The sequence below is a fragment of the Lactuca serriola genome, chromosome 5 (assembly GCF_051521515.1).
Source record: "Lactuca serriola cultivar US96UC23 chromosome 5, Lser_US96UC23_V15, whole genome shotgun sequence".
In the NCBI taxonomy this organism is placed as follows: Eukaryota; Viridiplantae; Streptophyta; class Magnoliopsida; order Asterales; family Asteraceae; genus Lactuca; species Lactuca serriola.
In genome coordinates this window covers 290,928,571-290,946,918 of record NC_136412.1, presented here as the reverse complement: position 1 = coordinate 290,946,918, position 18,348 = coordinate 290,928,571, and the positions used below count along the sequence as shown (strand labels likewise).

General features: G+C 33.4%; 3 protein-coding genes across 3 annotated transcripts; 2 read left to right on the top strand and 1 right to left on the bottom strand.

The window, feature by feature from the left end:
• Window positions 1-1,101: 1,101 nt before the first annotated feature.
• Window positions 1,102-2,474, top strand: LOC145050623 (TTF-type zinc finger protein with HAT dimerization domain-containing protein). The gene is made up of 2 exons (XM_078998847.1): window positions 1,102-1,621; window positions 1,855-2,474. Exons 1-2 carry the CDS (start codon window positions 1,102-1,104, stop codon window positions 2,472-2,474), a joined length of 1,140 nt encoding a protein of 379 aa, XP_078854973.1.
• Window positions 2,475-2,559: 85 nt separating this feature from the next.
• LOC145050622 (uncharacterized) lies at window positions 2,560-3,099 on the top strand. Its single transcript, XM_078998846.1, has one exon. It carries the CDS (start codon window positions 2,560-2,562, stop codon window positions 3,097-3,099), a length of 540 nt encoding a protein of 179 aa, XP_078854972.1.
• A 3,698-nt stretch (window positions 3,100-6,797) lies between these two features.
• On the bottom strand, window positions 6,798-9,105 carry LOC145051708 (RNA polymerase III RPC4). The gene is made up of 10 exons (XM_078999551.1): window positions 8,969-9,105; window positions 8,750-8,824; window positions 8,566-8,624; window positions 8,226-8,289; window positions 8,041-8,080; window positions 7,800-7,897; window positions 7,626-7,686; window positions 7,454-7,545; window positions 7,161-7,367; window positions 6,798-7,037 (listed from the first exon to the last, which is right to left on the bottom strand). Exons 2-10 carry the CDS (start codon window positions 8,798-8,800, stop codon window positions 6,888-6,890), a joined length of 822 nt encoding a protein of 273 aa, XP_078855677.1. The 5' UTR covers window positions 8,801-8,824; window positions 8,969-9,105; the 3' UTR covers window positions 6,798-6,887.
• Window positions 9,106-18,348: the final 9,243 nt, after the last annotated feature.

Sequence of the window (18,348 nt, the reverse complement as noted above, 5' to 3'; positions counted from 1 at the left end):
TCTTTCTTCATTAAAAAAATTATATATTTATACATTTATTATAAATGCACACCCTTGTCAAATTAAATGCATACCAAAACTATAATTTCAACCTAAGATTCTTGTTCCTTATATTTGACCGCAATGATTTTTGTTTTTTTTTATTTAGTAAATACATGTCATTATTAAAAACAAATCCAAACGAAAAAATAAAATAAAATCGTTAGAAATCCTAATCAAGCTTGGGTTTATCAACAAATTATAAAAACTACAAAATATTTGAACCAAGAAAAATACAAACTCTATATCTATCACAAATCACAATTTTTATAAAACCAACTAAAAGATAAGAAAATAAATCCGAAAAATCAAAGCCAAATAAACCCTAACCGTTGGACACACTTTCGCATCTCTTGTCACCGTAGAGTTCGACAAAAGAAAGTGAGAAACTTCGAATTTTTTTGTCTTGATATCTTGCTAACATCGTCTCTGGTTCTTGGCCTCTTGTTCTTAGGTTAGTTTCTGTTTTACTCTTGTAATCGCCTTCGGTGGTTCATCGTTTCATGTTGGATTTTGTGAGATTTAAATCAATTTCTCTCCTTCACTTTTGTGTGTTTCTTTTTGAATATGTGCTAACTGTTAAAGATATAGTGAATTTACTTTCTTGATTTTTGCATCATATAGTTGTCATTATTATTATATTGATAAATAAAGACTAAAAAGTACATATGTATTCGTAATTGATGGTGGAGTCAATGGCAATTTGTCTTTTCTATGTTAAAAGGCATGTGGCATGTCAGTAGGTGATTATGTAAAACCAATTTCCTTATAGGCATGTTGTAGCACAGGAAACACTATACATATATTTAACAATGTTATATAGAATTAAATTAAAATGATAAAGTAAACTATGGTTTATCAGTTTATGTGTTTAGCTTTTTTATTTATAGTTTTATTTTATCTTTTAGCTTTTTTATTTATAGTTTTTTATTATCTTTTAATTAGGTTTAATTACTACTAAGAAATGTATATGTAAAGCCTACTAATTAATTCCTTTGTTGTTTCACTTTTAGATAATTAATTTTGTTAACCTTTTAGGTTAAATATATTCTTACAATAACAATGAATGATGATGAAAACGAGTCATCAAAACGCAAGAAGAAACATGGGACGTTAGATTGGTTTGTTAATGCTCAAAAGAAAACAAAGACTCAAGATGATTCTTCGTCGACGCCCGATAATATCACACATGGTAGCACCAAATTTCCATATAGGGAAAGAGAAAGTCAATTTGATGTAAATACACTTCCACATGATCCAGGCTTGAGAAATAATATCCTTGATTATCATCACAACGACCAAGATGCAGTGAGGAAAGAATATATACAAAGAGGTCCTTGCCAACCATGTGGTCATCAATTTCTTCAAACAGATTTTGGAGGCTATATGCATCGCTTTATTCCCACTTGGTTTGATAAACATAAATGGCTTTTTGAAAAAGAGGCGGCTTTTTGTTTTCTATGCTACTTATTTAGGGACAAGGATGAATTTAATGGAAAATGTGGAGATGCTTTTGTTACGGATGGCTTTAAAAGTTGGAATATGCCAAATAGGTTCGATAGACATGTGGGAGCTGTTAATAGTATACATAATCGAGCTAGATAAAAATTTGAGATGCTTACCAAACCCAAAAAGTTGATACAAAGTGCTTTTGAGCAACAATCTACAAAAGCCCAAAAAGAATACCACACTCGTTTGCTTACTTCACTACACTTTATAAGATCTCTTCTACATCAAGGATTGCCAACTCGTGGTCATGATGAAAGTCAAGAATCAAGTAATAAAGGAAACTTTCTCAACTTCTTGAATGGTTAGCAAAACATAATGAGGAAGTTGATAAAGTTGTATTGAAAAATGCTCCAAAGAACTTACAAGTAACCTCCCCTTCCATTCAAAAAGATATCATACATGCTTGTGCAAAAGAAACAACTAAACACATTATTAGAGAAGTTGGTGAAGATTATTTTGCAATATTAGTGGATGAATCGGCTGATGTAACTCATAATGAGCAAATATCTTTGTGCTTGCGGTATGTAGATAAGAAAGGGGATATAGTTGAAAGGTTTCTCGGTGTTGTACATGTCGTTGATACCACAGCTTTATCTCTTAAAAAGGCAATTTATTCTTTGCTTGCGGAGTATTCATTAAGTCCATCTAAAATTCGAGGTCAAGGATATGACGAAGCTAGCAATATGAAGGGTGAAAGTAATGGCCTTAACACCCTAATCTTAAAAGAAACCACATTTGCATACTATGTCCATTGTTTTGCTCACCAACTTCAACTAACACTAGTTGTAGTTTCAAAAAAGAGCATAGATTGTGGTTGGATCTTTGAGATACTTACAAACTTACTGAATGTCATTGGAGTTTCTTGTAAGAGAAAAAGAAATGTTGCGAGAAGCTCAAGCTCAAAAGGTTTCACAAGCATTTTATGATGGTAAACTTGAAAGTGGCAAAGGATTGAATCAAGAGTTAAGTTTGGAAAGGTTGGGTGATACTTGGTGGCGATCCCACTATAAAATGATTGTGAATGTTATTTCCTTATATCCTGTGATATGCAAGGTTCTTGATAAGATTGGAGATGTATCTTCAAGTTCGGATAACCGGCTAAAAGCTGATGTTGTTGGTTATTCACTTGAGTCTTTTGATTTTATATTCATGATACATTTGATGAAGACTATTTTTGGTGTGGCAAATGATTTGAATAACGCTTTACAAAGAAAAGATCAAGACATAGTTAATGTTATGCCGTTGGTGACACTGACCAAACAACAACTAAAACAAGTAAGAGATAATGGGTGGGAACCTCTCTTAAGTTCAGTCATATCCTTTTGTGAAAAAACTTGCATCAAAGCTCCTAATATGGAAGATGTATATGTCCCGAAAGGTAGAAAAAAACGTGGCAAACTACACACCACAAATCTTCATCATTTTCGAGTTGAAGAATTTGTTGCGATCATTGATTTGCAACTTCAAAAGTTGAAGAACCGATTTGACGAGATTAGTATGGATTTACTTGTTAAAATGGCTAGTTTAAGCCCTGTTGATGGTTTTTTTTAGTATTGAAGTATTTCTTGATCAACAAGTAAATCCATACTAATCATCAACAGGGCTTAAACTAGCCATTTTAACAAGTAAATCCATACTAATCTCGTCAAATCGGTTCTTCAACTTTTGAAGTTGCAAATCAATGATCGCAACAAATTCTTCAACTCGAAAATGATGAAGATTTGTGGTGTGTAGTTTGCCATGTTTTTTTCTACCTTTCGGGACATATACATCTTCCATATTAGGAGCTTTGATGCAAGTTTTTTCACAAAAGGATATGACTGAACTTAAGAGAGGTTCCCACCCATTATCTCTTACTTGTTTTAGTCGTTGTTTGGTCAATGTCACCAACGGCATAACATTAACTATGTCTTGATCTTTTCTTTGTTGATCAAGAAATACTTCTAATGTGAAAATCACATTCAGTTCCTACGGGTTTTTTTAGTTTTCTTGATTAACTATGTCTTGATCTTTTCTTTGTTGATCAAGAAATACTTCTAAGTATTTCTTGTTGATCAAGAAATACTTCTAATGTGAAAATCACATTCAGTTCCTATGGTTTTTTTTAGTTTTCTTGATTATTAGTGCTTTTTATCTCTTTTTATTGTTATATATAATAGGCGTTTATATATATATATATATATATATATATATATATATATATATATATATATATATATATATATATATATAGACACACACATTGTTTTTTTGACGTTTTTGTAGGATTACGGTAAGGATTTTAATGATCATGATCAGTGACAAATCTATAACATAAAACCACATGATTCCAATGAAATAGTCAAATATACTAGTGGCAAGTCAAGTCGTATGCTTTAAAATGTTTAAATATATATACAATAGTTATATTAAAGTTCTTATAATTGTACCCAACAAGGTCTTATACTTAAAATATATTCATAATTGAATCATCACATAAAATTTCTAAAACACTTTTTTCACTTAAAAATTACTTAACCATTTTGTTGCGGAAACTACATGTTCCACACTTGTATGCTTCTAATTTTCGATCATTCTTTTGGCAACATCTCTACTGCTTTTCAATTGATAAAATCGGTCGTCCTTTATGTAATATTAAGTTACAGTTCAAAAACTCAAAGATCGTATTCTGTTAGAATCTCTTACTGATAAAGTGTAACCATTTTCTTCGGTTTATCCAAATCAAAGGCTTTGAAAAACTCACTCGGGCACAAATAAACAATAGAAAAAGTAATTTCGTGTTTGGCTTCATTAAATGATAGTTCATCTCTTGAAGTTGCATATCAATCACTATCTTAAATACGTCAAGAAGATAAGGAATCGATTTCAATTGCCAAATGGAAACGACAAATTTCGGATCGCCATTTCACTCTCACGAATCAAACGGTGGCAACATTAACATGTTAAATTAAACCACAATGGGCTCAAATCATTTAACAGTGGGCTAACATAAAGTTCTATGAGCTGTGAGTTCATTTTATCTTAAGTCAAAATTACAAAAATAGTGTATCTGGTTGTTAATAAATTGTCGATTTGTTTCAAAAAAAATCAAGTGGTGCATTAGTGGTCCAATTTTGTATATCTTGTATAGTTTTGATCTCTATTGTTGGTATTTTTTTATGGTTGACATTTTTTGTGCTCTTTGCAGTTTTGGACCAAAATCACCACGACCGTGCACACCACTATGGGGTGTCGTGGTGCCACAATCATTGGCATATTTGGTGCGTATAATATACAATGAAAGAACATAACTAACTAGCTTTCTCTTCTTCTCTCTTTTTTCTATTCATCATGATCGTTGCAAGTAGAGCAACAATAGTTTGGAACGAGATGATGGTGAGGTGGAGGGAAACCATGTTGCTTGGCATGTCCCCTATACCCGATGGCCTAATAATAGTACCATCTTATGATACTATAAAGTTGTGAGCCTACAAACTCATTTGGTTAATAAATTTTATAGTTGATATTTGTATAGATATGATTAAAAAGTAAAATTACACATGTGTATAATAAACATACATACTTTTCTGTCTCACTTTTTTGTTGTAAACTATTTTAACAAACACACAACTTTATCTCTAATTTTTGGGAGAGTGTCTCTAATTAGTTGACAATTAAAATGTTGTGATATTTAGTCAAGTTACAAAGTTAATACTTAGAATTTTATTATCTGATAAAGTTGGTGGGGTTAAAATAACTTTCTAGAATTGATGGTTTTGACTCTAAAGTCTAAAGATTATTTAATTGAATTTTCCTAATTTAAATGATGCAAAAAAAAGAATCTTAATTACAATTGAATTTTTAACCACATAAGGTTAAGAAGTTTTAAAAGATTTATAGTCAAAAGAATTATGTTAGTATCCTTATTATAGATGACTAAATTATTGTGATGTTATTTCCAAGTGTTAAAGTTTTTGTTGTAATTCAAGTGTCCAATTTATGTGATGCCTAAAAGCTGAAATACTAGACGTAAATTCTGAAAAAGTTTATGTTGTTATTATGTGATGAAGGAAGTTATGATTGTTCTTAATAAGCACCAAAGCATCACGTGGCTACCGAAGGAAATGCCTTTTTTTAAGTCTGATTTTCAAACTATTTATGTAGGCATATTCTTCCTTTTCGCTTTTAGGAGCATGTGATTATTAATATAACATGGTTAATAGTGTGACATCTATTGTTTGTTTCTTTTTCCTTGCAACAACCTTAAAATATACTTATTTGAGAAGGACAAAGTCTTTATATACATGTATGCGTGTTCTCTTGTTTACAACTCCTATATCTTTCGTGGAATTTTCATTTACCAATTTTTCTTATACTTTTGAAATTGTAGGAATGACTAAGACTAGAAGTATGACTAGAAACTAGAATCATATGATGATGATGCATCTAGTAGGAATATGTTGTGTCGAACAAAACTCTTCATAACCTTCCAGAGTTTTCTATGACACTCTGTAATATTCTAGAGTCTTCCAATATTCCAATATTAACCGAAACTTTCCATAGTCTTCCATAATGTCTAGAATCTTCTAAAGCATTGTAGAACAATCTAACTTCTTTTAGATAATAATATTGGTTCAATTGGGCTAGTGATGATCTTTTAACATGTTGAAGACTTATAAGTATGGTTGTATGACACCTCCGTCGGATCTTTACCATAATATTCTTTTTTTTAGTCATGATGCAAACACATCAAAGAGAGTCTTATTGTAATATAGCATCTCACTTTCATTTATTTGTTTCTTATAACCCTTTTCCAGAAACAACAATGTGCTTTTTAGAAACTTATTAATGGGTTTTATTTATCAAAAGTTATGTGTGTTTAAAACCTTTTTTTTTTGTAAATTTAAGGAATGACATGAAAATAAAGTACATTGTCTTAATAATAAAGCAATTGAAACATAAATCATACAATTGGTTAGATTTACAAAGTGCAATACCCTAATAAAAGTAACAGGAAATACAATGTTATACTTGGATAGTAGTTAAGTACAATGATTTTATAAGAAAAATCTTGGAAGTACAATGGGTAAATAGCAAGAAATAAACATACAATGCCATAATAAACAAGTAATATTAAGAACAAGAGCTGATTATATGTATATGTATATGTATGTGTGCATACATAAACCATACATGCCCAACATAAACATACACGTGTAAAAAAAATATACACAAACTCCAAACTTGATTAGATAAAATAAATAATAATATGAATAAAGAGTAAAAAATCGATATATGAATAATCAGAAAATGTATTCAGTCAAAACTTCTTCCATTTGTAAAAAAAAAATGAGTAATACTTATGATATATCCATGTTGTCAAGGACAGATTCAATATCTGGGGTGATAACGACACGCTTATTAAGTTCTCCAACATTGCAACAATATTTCTCTTCACTGTTCATCACAACCAAATCCTGTGCAAATGAACAATCCAAACCTCCAGAAACCTGCACCCCGTTCATTTCTTTATAATTTCTATTTTAACTTATTAGAAGATTATAGTTTTACAAAAGTAAGAAGCTATAATAAACATATGAAACGAAAGTACATTGATTGCTAAGAGAACTCACATTGAATAAATGATCACCTAATTTGAGTTTGACAACACCGCTTTTATACACCAACATTTTGCCCATAGATCCTGCAGGAACTTCATTCAAACTGGAAGCTTTTGAAGCATTTTTCAATGGCTTTCCCTCTGTTTTCACAGATTGATTTGGAATAGGCATTGTTGCTGGTAGTTGAAAGAAAATTAATTTCTTTTCCAAGTCTTCCTCCTGTCAAATTTCTTTCTTTTTATATTTTATATTTTTTTATGCATCCATGTATAAAAAATGAAATTTCATAAGTGAAAGTAACCAACCAGTAAACCAAGTTCTTCAGCGGGATTTACAGAGGATTCATTGTATGCATTGGTTTCTGACTCCTCATTAAATTCTTGTTCATCCAGAAGCTCTATAATTTAAAAAAAAAAAATGATGAATAAATTACATGTATTCTATAAAAGCAGGTTTATATTTAAAATTAAAACATACCTGGATTTCCTGAGTATGGAATCCTTAGAGGTAGAGTAACAGGATAGTACTTGTAATAATCCTGAAGTATAGTTTAACAAAACATGAAGAAAAAAAATTTAAAGAGAAAATAGTTTTCAAAGTGATAATAATGGAAACTACAGAAAGATGAAATTCAGTCTGTATTTAACCTACCCATGGTTCCTTGTATTCTTTTGCTCCAATGCTTGAGGTTGCAGCATTTCCACCTCCAGATTTGGTACCAAAGTTAAATGATGAAACTCGAGCTGAAGCTGCAATTATGGTGTATACAGAGTGAGACTATATTCTGTTGTTGCTTAAAAGTTAAAATCTTGAAAAGAGATAAACACCAAAACTGAGAGGGGAATAAATGTGAGGAAGAAGGAGGAAAGTGATGAAGAAGAAGGAAAGTTACGCTTGGTTTCAGTTTTGAATTTTGGCCTGTTAGAAGTTTCCTGCAAATGAGCAAAAACAAGGAGCTTTAAAATCGGATAAATCAGAGAGTTAAATGGAAAATCTTGAGAACTCCAATGTGATGTATGGGAGGCAAAGTTGAGAGCATAATAAGATAAATGAAATCGAATTCAAGACTAGACATACCTTGAACATCTTCATCAGTTCTTTTGCCTTCTCATCATCAGCTTCATCATCTTCAAACTTTTCACTAGGCACATACAAGTTATTGGATGATTAAAATATTTAAGTGAGTTTTCTTGGTATGTATTTACTCCATTCACATAAACTACCTCAATGTCAAATTAAATGAACATTTTTCTTACTATTTGCAAAGAGAAAAACTCGAGGTTTGCATATTATGTTCCCATTTGACAACTATAATCATATCAGTCATTAATGTCATACAACAACACATAAACATTGATCAAGTTGTGCATCTGTATATAATATAACCAAGTTTACAAACTATAAGATCAATACTCACGGTTTGGGTAAAAGTAGCTTTTGCTCTCTTTTAGGAGGCGCTTTTGGCTTGAACTTCATCTGAAATCAACCAATTTTCGATCATATTAAGGTTACATCAAAGCTTGACATCTAAATTCATATTCATTCCGATAAAAACCATCATATTTTAAGTTCTGAAAAAAAAAAAAGCACAGTGAACAGACCTTTCTCGGAGGTTTTGAGGCACCATTGCCAGTGTTCTCATCCATCTGCATTTCTCAAACGACTTCAGCAGGTTTCTGCCAATAGAGAAGGAATAAATTCATCGCAAAACAATCATAATCAAAACAATCAAAACTCGATTCTCTTTGAATATGCAATCTCTGATCCTATTCCAAAACGTTGGAGATGAAGAGTAATGAGAAATAGATAAGTTTAATTACTATCTCCGTCGATGTAACAACGATCGCCGGCGAACTGGTAAGTGTTTCAGAGTGCGGAGGCGACGGAAGTGATAAATACGCGAGGTGGTGGCGGCTTAAAAAGGGAGTGGGGAGGGGAGGTTTTAGAGCGGTAAAGTTCCCAGCTTGTTACGAGACGATATTAGAAAACTCGTCCCTACATTATATCTTAATATTTGCTTATACCCATTAAACTTTTACCTTAACATTTTTGGCCCATATATCTTCAATTTATTACAAATTTAGTCCAATAGATGACAAAAATAACGATTTAGACAAACGAACTATCAATTATTCATCAGAAGATTAATACATAATCAGTTTAGTAAATAAGTGTTTTAAAATTTGCAATTTTTTTGCTGCATCAAGTAATAGTTATGTGTATTTTTCTCACTTTCAGAATACAAAGGTTCTTTTTGTTTTAATTATAATGAGTCAATAGATAATCCATAACATATTTTTCTTATCCTGTCTGGTAATCATTAACATAGACTAGAATCTCTTTTTTTTAAAACATAAATATTACAATTTATTTCAAATATATCTTTATTTATGGCTATATATTTTTCATTTTAATGTTTAAGAAGAGATTCATGTAAAATCGATTGTTTTAATAATAAATTGAATCCTTGCAGAAGAGCAATCTATAACATCCCGATGATGAGTATTTTTAATTTTAACCCTATGTAGGAAGGAATATTGTATTTTACCCCTTGTGTTTTTAAAAAGATTGCGAGAATGGTCCATAGTGGCATTTAAATGATTTTAGCCAAAGAGTTAGTATGTTGGACGTACTGGGGCGGACCCTAATATGTTGGGCATACACCGCATACGCAGGGCGTACATCATAAATCCTCAAACCCTAATTTTTAGGATTTGGTCCATATATAAACATCATTAACTCCTCATTTCTCATTCACCCTTCAGCCTCCACTTGCGATTTCATCCATCTAGAACCCTAATCCACCTTGAGAGTGTTCTTGAGCTTGTGAGGGTACTTTTGGTGCTTAAGAAGGAATGAGAAAAAGAGACGACTACCTTGGATAAGTGAGGCATCTTAGATCCAGAATCTCCCCACCATTTAGCATCATTTTAAGGTAAAAAGCTCAAAACTTGATGATGATTTGTTTTAGATCTTGTTAGCCTTGAAGTTATGAACATTTTGGTCCCAATCATGTTGATTCTTGAGCATGGCATGCTCTTGATCGAATAAGTTGTCCTTTCAGACCCTATGAGGGGTCTTGAGTCATAAAATGTGATCTTAATGCTTAGTTTTCCCCACACATGCTCTACATGGTCTTAAGGTTTTAATAAGTTGGGATTTTGTGTATTAAGCACTTATTGGGCATGCAAAGTCATAAAGTTGGAAGCTTTATGACTCTTAGTAGTATTTTGGCATTGGATCTGCATTTGGATGTAATAAGTCGAAGTATTAAGCTCTTAATATGGAAAGTATGACTTCGGTGAGTACCTCTGCGTACGCCGAGCATATGAGGTCAACTGCCCGATCTCGGTCAAGGCTCGGGTACTCGGTTGGGTTGACTTGTTGACTTTGACCTTTGACTAGAGTTTTGACCAAGTTGACCTAGGGGTATTTTGGGTATTTGAGATGTTAATTAAAGAGTAAGTTCTTGGTTTTGGTTAGCTAATCGTTGAGCTTATTTTCAGAGCAGAGTTTTATTCTGTTTGCATTCCAAATGAGATCTGGGTTTTCCTCATTATGCATGTGGGTCGAAGGCACAAATGTCGACCCCTTTAGTTGTGTATCATGGTAGTTACTATATGTTAGAGATCTGTAGATCTGTCTGGTAGTCTGTTAACAATTTATATGATTATCTATTATTGGATATATGTTATTTGTTATGTATATGTCGACATGGTACGGTGGGGTTGAGATTTTACTACTTTGTGCTATCAGTTAACAGACCGGGGCATTCCAACTGAAAGGTTGTGGGTCGGGGGCATTCCAACCAGGAGGTTGTGGGCCGAGGGCAATCTAACCAGGAGGTTGTAGGCCCGTTATGTATGGAGCAAACCAATCGAAAGGTTATGGGCCGTAGGTAATCCAACCGGAAGGTTAGGTTATGGACCCATTATATGTTTGATTATATGTTTGTGTGGTGGTACTTTGGGGGAATTCACTAAGCTTTGACTTACAGTTTTAGTTTATGGTTTCAGGTGCTTTCGAGGATCGTGGGAAGGCGAAGGCGTGATCGTACACAACTTCCTGTTTTTATGTCTTTAGGTCTTGGGAAAACTCTGATTTAAAATAATGCTTTTGAAACAATGACTCTTTCTGTAAACAATATTGATTCATTGTTGGTTTTGAAAATTTTAATTTATGGTGATTTTTTAGTGTTACACAATTAATGTGATGTAAAACACCACCAATAGACACATTGTTTATGTCAAAAAGACTTATCAAAATTGAACTATCTTTATTTCCAACAAATATAATATTAATATTTTTATACAAGTGTTAAATACTTAGTATAAAACATCTTGATACAAACAATTATAGCGACACCAAAAAAAGAATTGTGTGTATCATTTCGTTACTGATAAAAAAAGACAGCAAATTCTCCATTAGATGCTTCAATTGCGGTAAATGATAAACAATTGTCAAGTAAAATAGATATATACATTGTTTGAATGATATATGATCTCAGTCTTAAAGTCTATGATATTCAAACATAAATCAACTATATTTTAAAATGTTTCATTTCAAATAAAAATTATATATACATGTATATATATATATATATATATATATATATATATATATATATATATATATGTCTATGATATCACAAAATACATAAAAACTTTGTACCATGTTCTATGTAAGATTGTTACCTGCAAATAGCAAATACACGCAAGCCAACTCATAAAGATTTCTACAATATGGTTGAATGTTATTGACAAAATTGTTTGCTAGATTATACGGATTAAGAAAATCAATGCTAATGACTTTCAATTCTTTAATATTAACTAATAATAAAAACTATGCATGACATCTAAAATATGCAATACTTTATAGGTTTTTTATGCTACTTTGTTATCCTAGTTTTATATAGGGTTTGTTTGGTGTATGGTTCCAATGCACGACATACAATTTTGGTTGGATTGATAGACTCATACCATGAAAGTGATATGGAGAAAAGAAGATTATTGGTGGTTGGTCTCATTCAAAGTTTTCTTTTAAAAGTGGAGAAGCCTATCATGTGTCACAACTAGCATTTTTAGCTGGGAAATTCTGTTTTCATGTAAACATCAACTATTGTAAGACTTTTACTCTAAGTGAATATCATACTATATGCTAAATTGAAATCATCCATTTGAACCAAAACTCTTGAATGAAGTTCAAAACCTAATACAATACATCTCATATATTCAATTATGGGTTGAAAACCTTAAGAATCCTGGTTCAAAATTATTATGGACTATGATCCTTTAATTGGGCCTAATGGACCAGTAAACTTTCAATTTGGCTATTTCGGGCCAAGGAACCCTATTTAGGCTCTAATTGAACCCACATTCATGAAACTAAAGTATTTTGGGTCATGTGGACCTAGAATGACTCATCTTACTTCTCATGGGCCATGATGGGTCGTAAATGGTTTCATAAGCCCTAATGGGATGTAAACTATCTTATTGGGCTTCATTGGGCCGTAGACCCTTTTCTTTATCACTATTGGGCCATGAACCCTTATAAGGGCCCAATGGGTCGAAAACCTTCATATTAGGCCTCATAAGTTCGAACTAAACCAAAAAAAGGCTCAAACTCTTTCATTCCCTTTTTCCTTTCCCCCATTCTCAACCCAATTAAAACAAAAAAAAGAAGGAGAAATGAAATATGGAGGCATATTAAGATCATGACACCTCATTAATATCCTTCATGCAATTAAGCTTAATACACCTCATGTAATTACCCAATCCCATACTTCCATGAAAGGTCTAGTCCTTCTCTCTCCTCTCTTCTCACTCTCGGCCATAAGAGCCTCCATCACTCTTCATTTTCAAACTCAAGATTCTCTCATCCTTTTTCCTTTCTAGCACAAAGAACTTCCCCCCCTCCATCCTCCTAGTTTTCGTGAGTTTTAAGGGCACATCAAGAACTCTTCATCAAAGCTCATCACTCTTGGTAAGTTTTTGTTTGACTCTATAGTTTAACTTAAATTTTACACCAAAAATCTCTTCTTAACCCACATCATTTCATGATCTATACTCTTAGAACTCCATAGATCTCGAAAACCTTCTCAAGAAGCTTACTAGGGCCGAGATCTTCTCATTTCCTCGCCAAAAACCGAAAACTTCAAAAGAAATGTGAGTTCATACCCCTATTTTCGATTTTTACTTTGTTTTGGGGGAGAATACAAGTTGTTTTGTGTAGATCTATGTGTGTATGCAAGATTTTGTGTGTTTTTCTAGTTATATGTGTTTATGTGTTGTAAAATTCATGAACTTAAAGTTCTACTAAAAGATGATAATATTGGTATAACATAACACTTATTTCAACTTATCTTACAAGAAAAAGGTTTAAAATACATATAAGTTACTTAAAGCTAAGAAAAACTTCATAAAAAAGGGCTAAAATCGACAAAATGACAAAAGTATGGATTATCTATGTAACTCACAGTTAGTAAGGGGTTCAAAAGGATTTTTTTGCTAAACATGGCTAATTTCAACAATTGAGACCTTACAAGGACTAAAAAGGTAAACATTTTCATAAATGGGCCCTATTTGGGCTTCTCACGGTTTTGGGCCCAAAAATTGTAATTTTGGATCTTTTGTGGGCTTAAATGTCATTTTCAACAAAGTTGTGCCAAAAATGTAAATTTTTGTTAAGAAGGGATAAAGATGTGAAATTATAAAAATTTGGGCCAAAAAGATGAAATTATCTATAATGGCCGAAAATACATATTTTTATAAAAATCAAGCCAAAAATGATATTTTTTGACAAAAGTGAGTTAAAAATGTTTTTTTTTTACAAAAAATAGCCTTAAATGCAAGTTTTGTTCTAAAAAGGGGCCTAGAATGTTATTTTTACCAAAATTGGGCTTTAATTGAAATTTTTTAGCTTAATGAGCCAAGAATGTCATATTTACAAAAAGTGGGCCTTTTATATCATTCTGGTAAATAATAGAGCTAAAACTGGCAATATAATAACAGACGTGCTACTTATGTAATTCTCATGGTTATTGGGCCTTAGGGACCCATTTATATGTTTGATAGGTCATGAATACTTTTTATATGTTTATTGGTCCTCATTGACCCAATAACATGCTCGACGGACCTTGGATACTCTTTGCGTGCTATTTGGGCCTGTAAATATCTTACATGTAAAATAGGCCTTAATTGTCCTTTTACATATATTTTGGACCCATGTTATATAATCTCAATCCTTTTGGGCCTGGAAATGACTTACATATTTAGTGAGCCTTAGTTGTTCACTTACATGGTTCATTGGGCCTAGAATGTGTTTTATATGTTTCTCTTCACGTAAATTCGGTTAAGGATCTAGTGAGACGTGTCGGTTGACACGTATTGAGTATACGATCGTAGCCGGTAGTTACAACCAAAGTCTCTTGGAGGGAGGGCGGGGGTTTGTGTATAGATCTATACGGGGATAACACCCCACACCTGAGATGTTCGCTACAGTTAGACTAGGCCAGTCTAGGGTGACAAAAACCTTATTCTATTTTCCGTCGGCGTTCAACAACGCCAAGACAAGCGGATATGTCATTATCTAGTATGGTTATAACGACTCACTTAGAGGAATTAACGTTATAAATTTACGGGAGACCATTCTCTTTTCTAAATGGATTACTCGGGAACATACTTGTGTTGGTACTCAACCTCGGGGTTAGGTATACCAGTATTCTCTTTTACAGACAACATAGGGTTGTCCGGGGGCATTCTTTGTACATTCTCTTTTTTTTTCTTCATTCTCTTTTGCATACTATTAAACAATAACACACATGCATTAATACAAGATCGGACACAAACATACTGAACTGTTTTTCAGAAAATACAAGATTTTTCTGGCAATACAAAGTTATACAAATCATTTTCACAAACATACTAAATTGTTTTAAGAAAATATAGGATTTTCTAGTGATTACAAAATTATACAAATCATTTTCTCAAACATGCTTATGAACTCACCAACATTTTTATGTTGACCTTTTTAAATTAACTTGTATTCTCAGGAAACCGTTGAAGCAGATTGAGCGGAATAAACTAATGGATATTTTGTTATATTTTGTTTCATCATACTTTAACTATTTTGGCATGTAATATTCAAACATAATACTCAATGTAAACAATGTATGTTTTTATATTACATGTGTGATGATGATGATGTTATGTTTCAATTATATACTATGTGATGATACTACAAGGATGAAGTCACGCACAAGCCCCCAGACGTTTCCGTCGTCTGGTTTGGGGGTGTGACATCATGTTCTATGATAGATTATGCATTCAGAAGTCTAGTTCCAAGGAGAATCCGTAAGATATGGTGACAAGGACATTGGCCAGAGAGAAGTTCAAGCTTTTTTGGACTTTGTTGATGTTCGCAGGTGGTAAGCCCCTTCGAGGCTTGATGGTAGGAAGGGAGAGAATGTTCTTTTTTAAGGTGGAGTTTAGAGGATGCTCAAGTCAAGGTGGAAATTATTAAATGTCACTTGAGCATTTGGAGCATTTAAGTTCAATGAAACACTTGGAACTCAATGGAGCACTTGGGGTTCATGGAGCATGTAACAAAGGAATTGATTATCTGAGAAGGGAATGAATAATCTGACAAAGGAACAAGTCAAGTGTCAAAGGAACAAATTGTCTAAAAGGGGGTATAGAGCACTTGGAAGAGGTTTGGAGCACTTAGGAATAGTCGCACCATTTGATTAAGTGTTGGGCCAATTGGCAAGCATGTTGCGCCATTAGGCAAACATGTTGCGCTATTGGAATACATGTTGTGCCATTTTGGATCATGTTACACCACTCTGGTAGATGTTATGCCAAAGTGGAAGAAGTTGCACCAGCCTTGAAGATCTTGCACATCCTTGAGGATCTTGTGCAACCTTGGAAGGAAGTTGTGCCACTTAGAAGGAAGTTGCTCCATGCTTGAAGGATGTTGCACCATCCTTGCACAAGATGGGCCATCATTATGCAAGATGTGCCATCTTGGTGCAAGGTGCGTCATTTTGGTTCCTTGATGTGCCATGGTATCCTTGAGGAGCCACACATGCTTAGAAGTTGGTGATGCTCAAGGTATACACCATGTTGTGCCACCATGATGGATGTTGGGCCACTAATTTCATGTTGTGCTACCTATGCATCATGATGCTCCACTATGGCTCATGGTGCTCCATCATGTGTGCTGTTAATGCTTATGTGTTACATGTCATGGATGGATGTTCCAGAAGCTACCGCATGTCAGATTGTGATTGATTGACACCATTCATGGACCTATGATCTAATAGGCTTGACCCATTAAGATTTTAGGTATGATCTATTTAGTATAAATAGGGGTGGATGTTACGTCATTTGAAGTGTCTTGAATTCTAGAGTGATAGACGAATATATGTGAATTGTACCTGTAACATCTGTATTGAGAACTCTGAAATAAAGAATACCCCCTCCTGCCCATTGACGTATGTCACCTTGACCGAACCACATAAATACGGTGTCTTGTGTGCTTTTAATTTTGCTTGTTTTCCGCTTTACTTCCCAACAAGTGATATTAGAGCTTAACAAGTGACATCGGATTTTATTATGAGTCTTGTGTGCTTTTGGTTTTGCTTGTTTTCCGCTTTACTTCCTAACAAGTGGTATTAGAGCCTGATAAGTGGCATTAAATTTTGTTATTAGTCTTGAAAAATATCTTTTAATTTCCTAACACTTGGTCTAGAAGTGCAATATCATATCACAAAATACATAAAAACTTTGTACCATGTTGTATGTAAGGTTGCATATTTCTACACTATGGTTGAATGCTATGACAAAATTGTTTTGCTAGATTATATGGATTAAGAAAATCAATACTAATGACTTTCAGATGTTTAATATCCTCTAATAATAAAAACTTTGCATGAAATCTAAAATATGCAATGCTTTATAGGGTTTTTATGCTACATTGTGATCCTAGTTATATATAGGGTTTGTGATGATCTTTTGATTCAAACTAGATGGGAATCATGCGCGCCCGTTGGTGCTGAGTCATTTTATTTTTTAATCTATGTCAATTTTCTATTATCTAAATCCACACCCTAAAAAAATTTCATTCAAATCCTTGCGAATGTTTTTATAACTTTCTCCGAGGCTTTAAATAAAGAGAACCAATAAGAGTCAAGACTGCCTATAACTAATTTGCAAAGAGTAAGTCACCCATCAAATGATAGCGACCTCATTTTCCATAGAAACAACCTAGAAATTAGAGTTTTGATGAGTAAAGAATGTGTACTTACCATAAATCGGAAACAAACTGTTCGTGACACTTGTGAATAAAAGGGCAAATGTAACACCGTAAATTTTCATACAAATTTTTCATTTTTAAAATCACATAAATATCAACAACACATATCACAAAATCTCAATATTTCAATTATCAAAAACACGTGTTCACAATTATTTAAATAAAATCCAGGATACTCGAACACAACTCCATCTTGTGTGTACAATCAAGCTGTCGCCTTCCCGTGATCCTGAGAAGTACCTGAAACACATAACATATAACACGGTAAGCACGAAGCTTAGTGAGTTCCCCAAAATACCACATATAACACATATTAGCCACTCGAGGCTATAACTCTGTTGACCCTCTGGTCAATGTGTCTCAGTGGGACCCTCCAGTCCCATAACTCTGTGGGCCCTCTGGTCCTAAGGTCGTTGGACCCTCCGGTCCGGTCTGCTTGAGCCTTCCGGCCTCATGAATCGTTGGACCCTCCGGTCCGATCTATAAACTCCGCATAGCATAAATCACAAAGACATAATGCATAGCATGTCACATACAACAGGATAACATAATACTCAATGTAAGCACATAAGACCTTCCGGTCACACATAACTACCACTCAAGGTAAAGTATAGTGAGAAGACTCACCTCGGTTGGCGAACAAATCCTATAAATGTTGCTGTTATACTTCGGCCTCTAACTCTGAGTCAAAACCCATAATTAACCCCATTAGGATTTAAGACCAACCTTCACATACTAGGTCTAAATATGGTCCACCAACCCGGTCCATAACTAACTCAAGCTGATTGGGCCCACCAAGGCCCAATACCAAATGGGTTTACAAAAAGTCCTCTAATGGCCCAACTATGGCCCAATTGGAAAATTGGGCCCAAACCCTCACACGGGC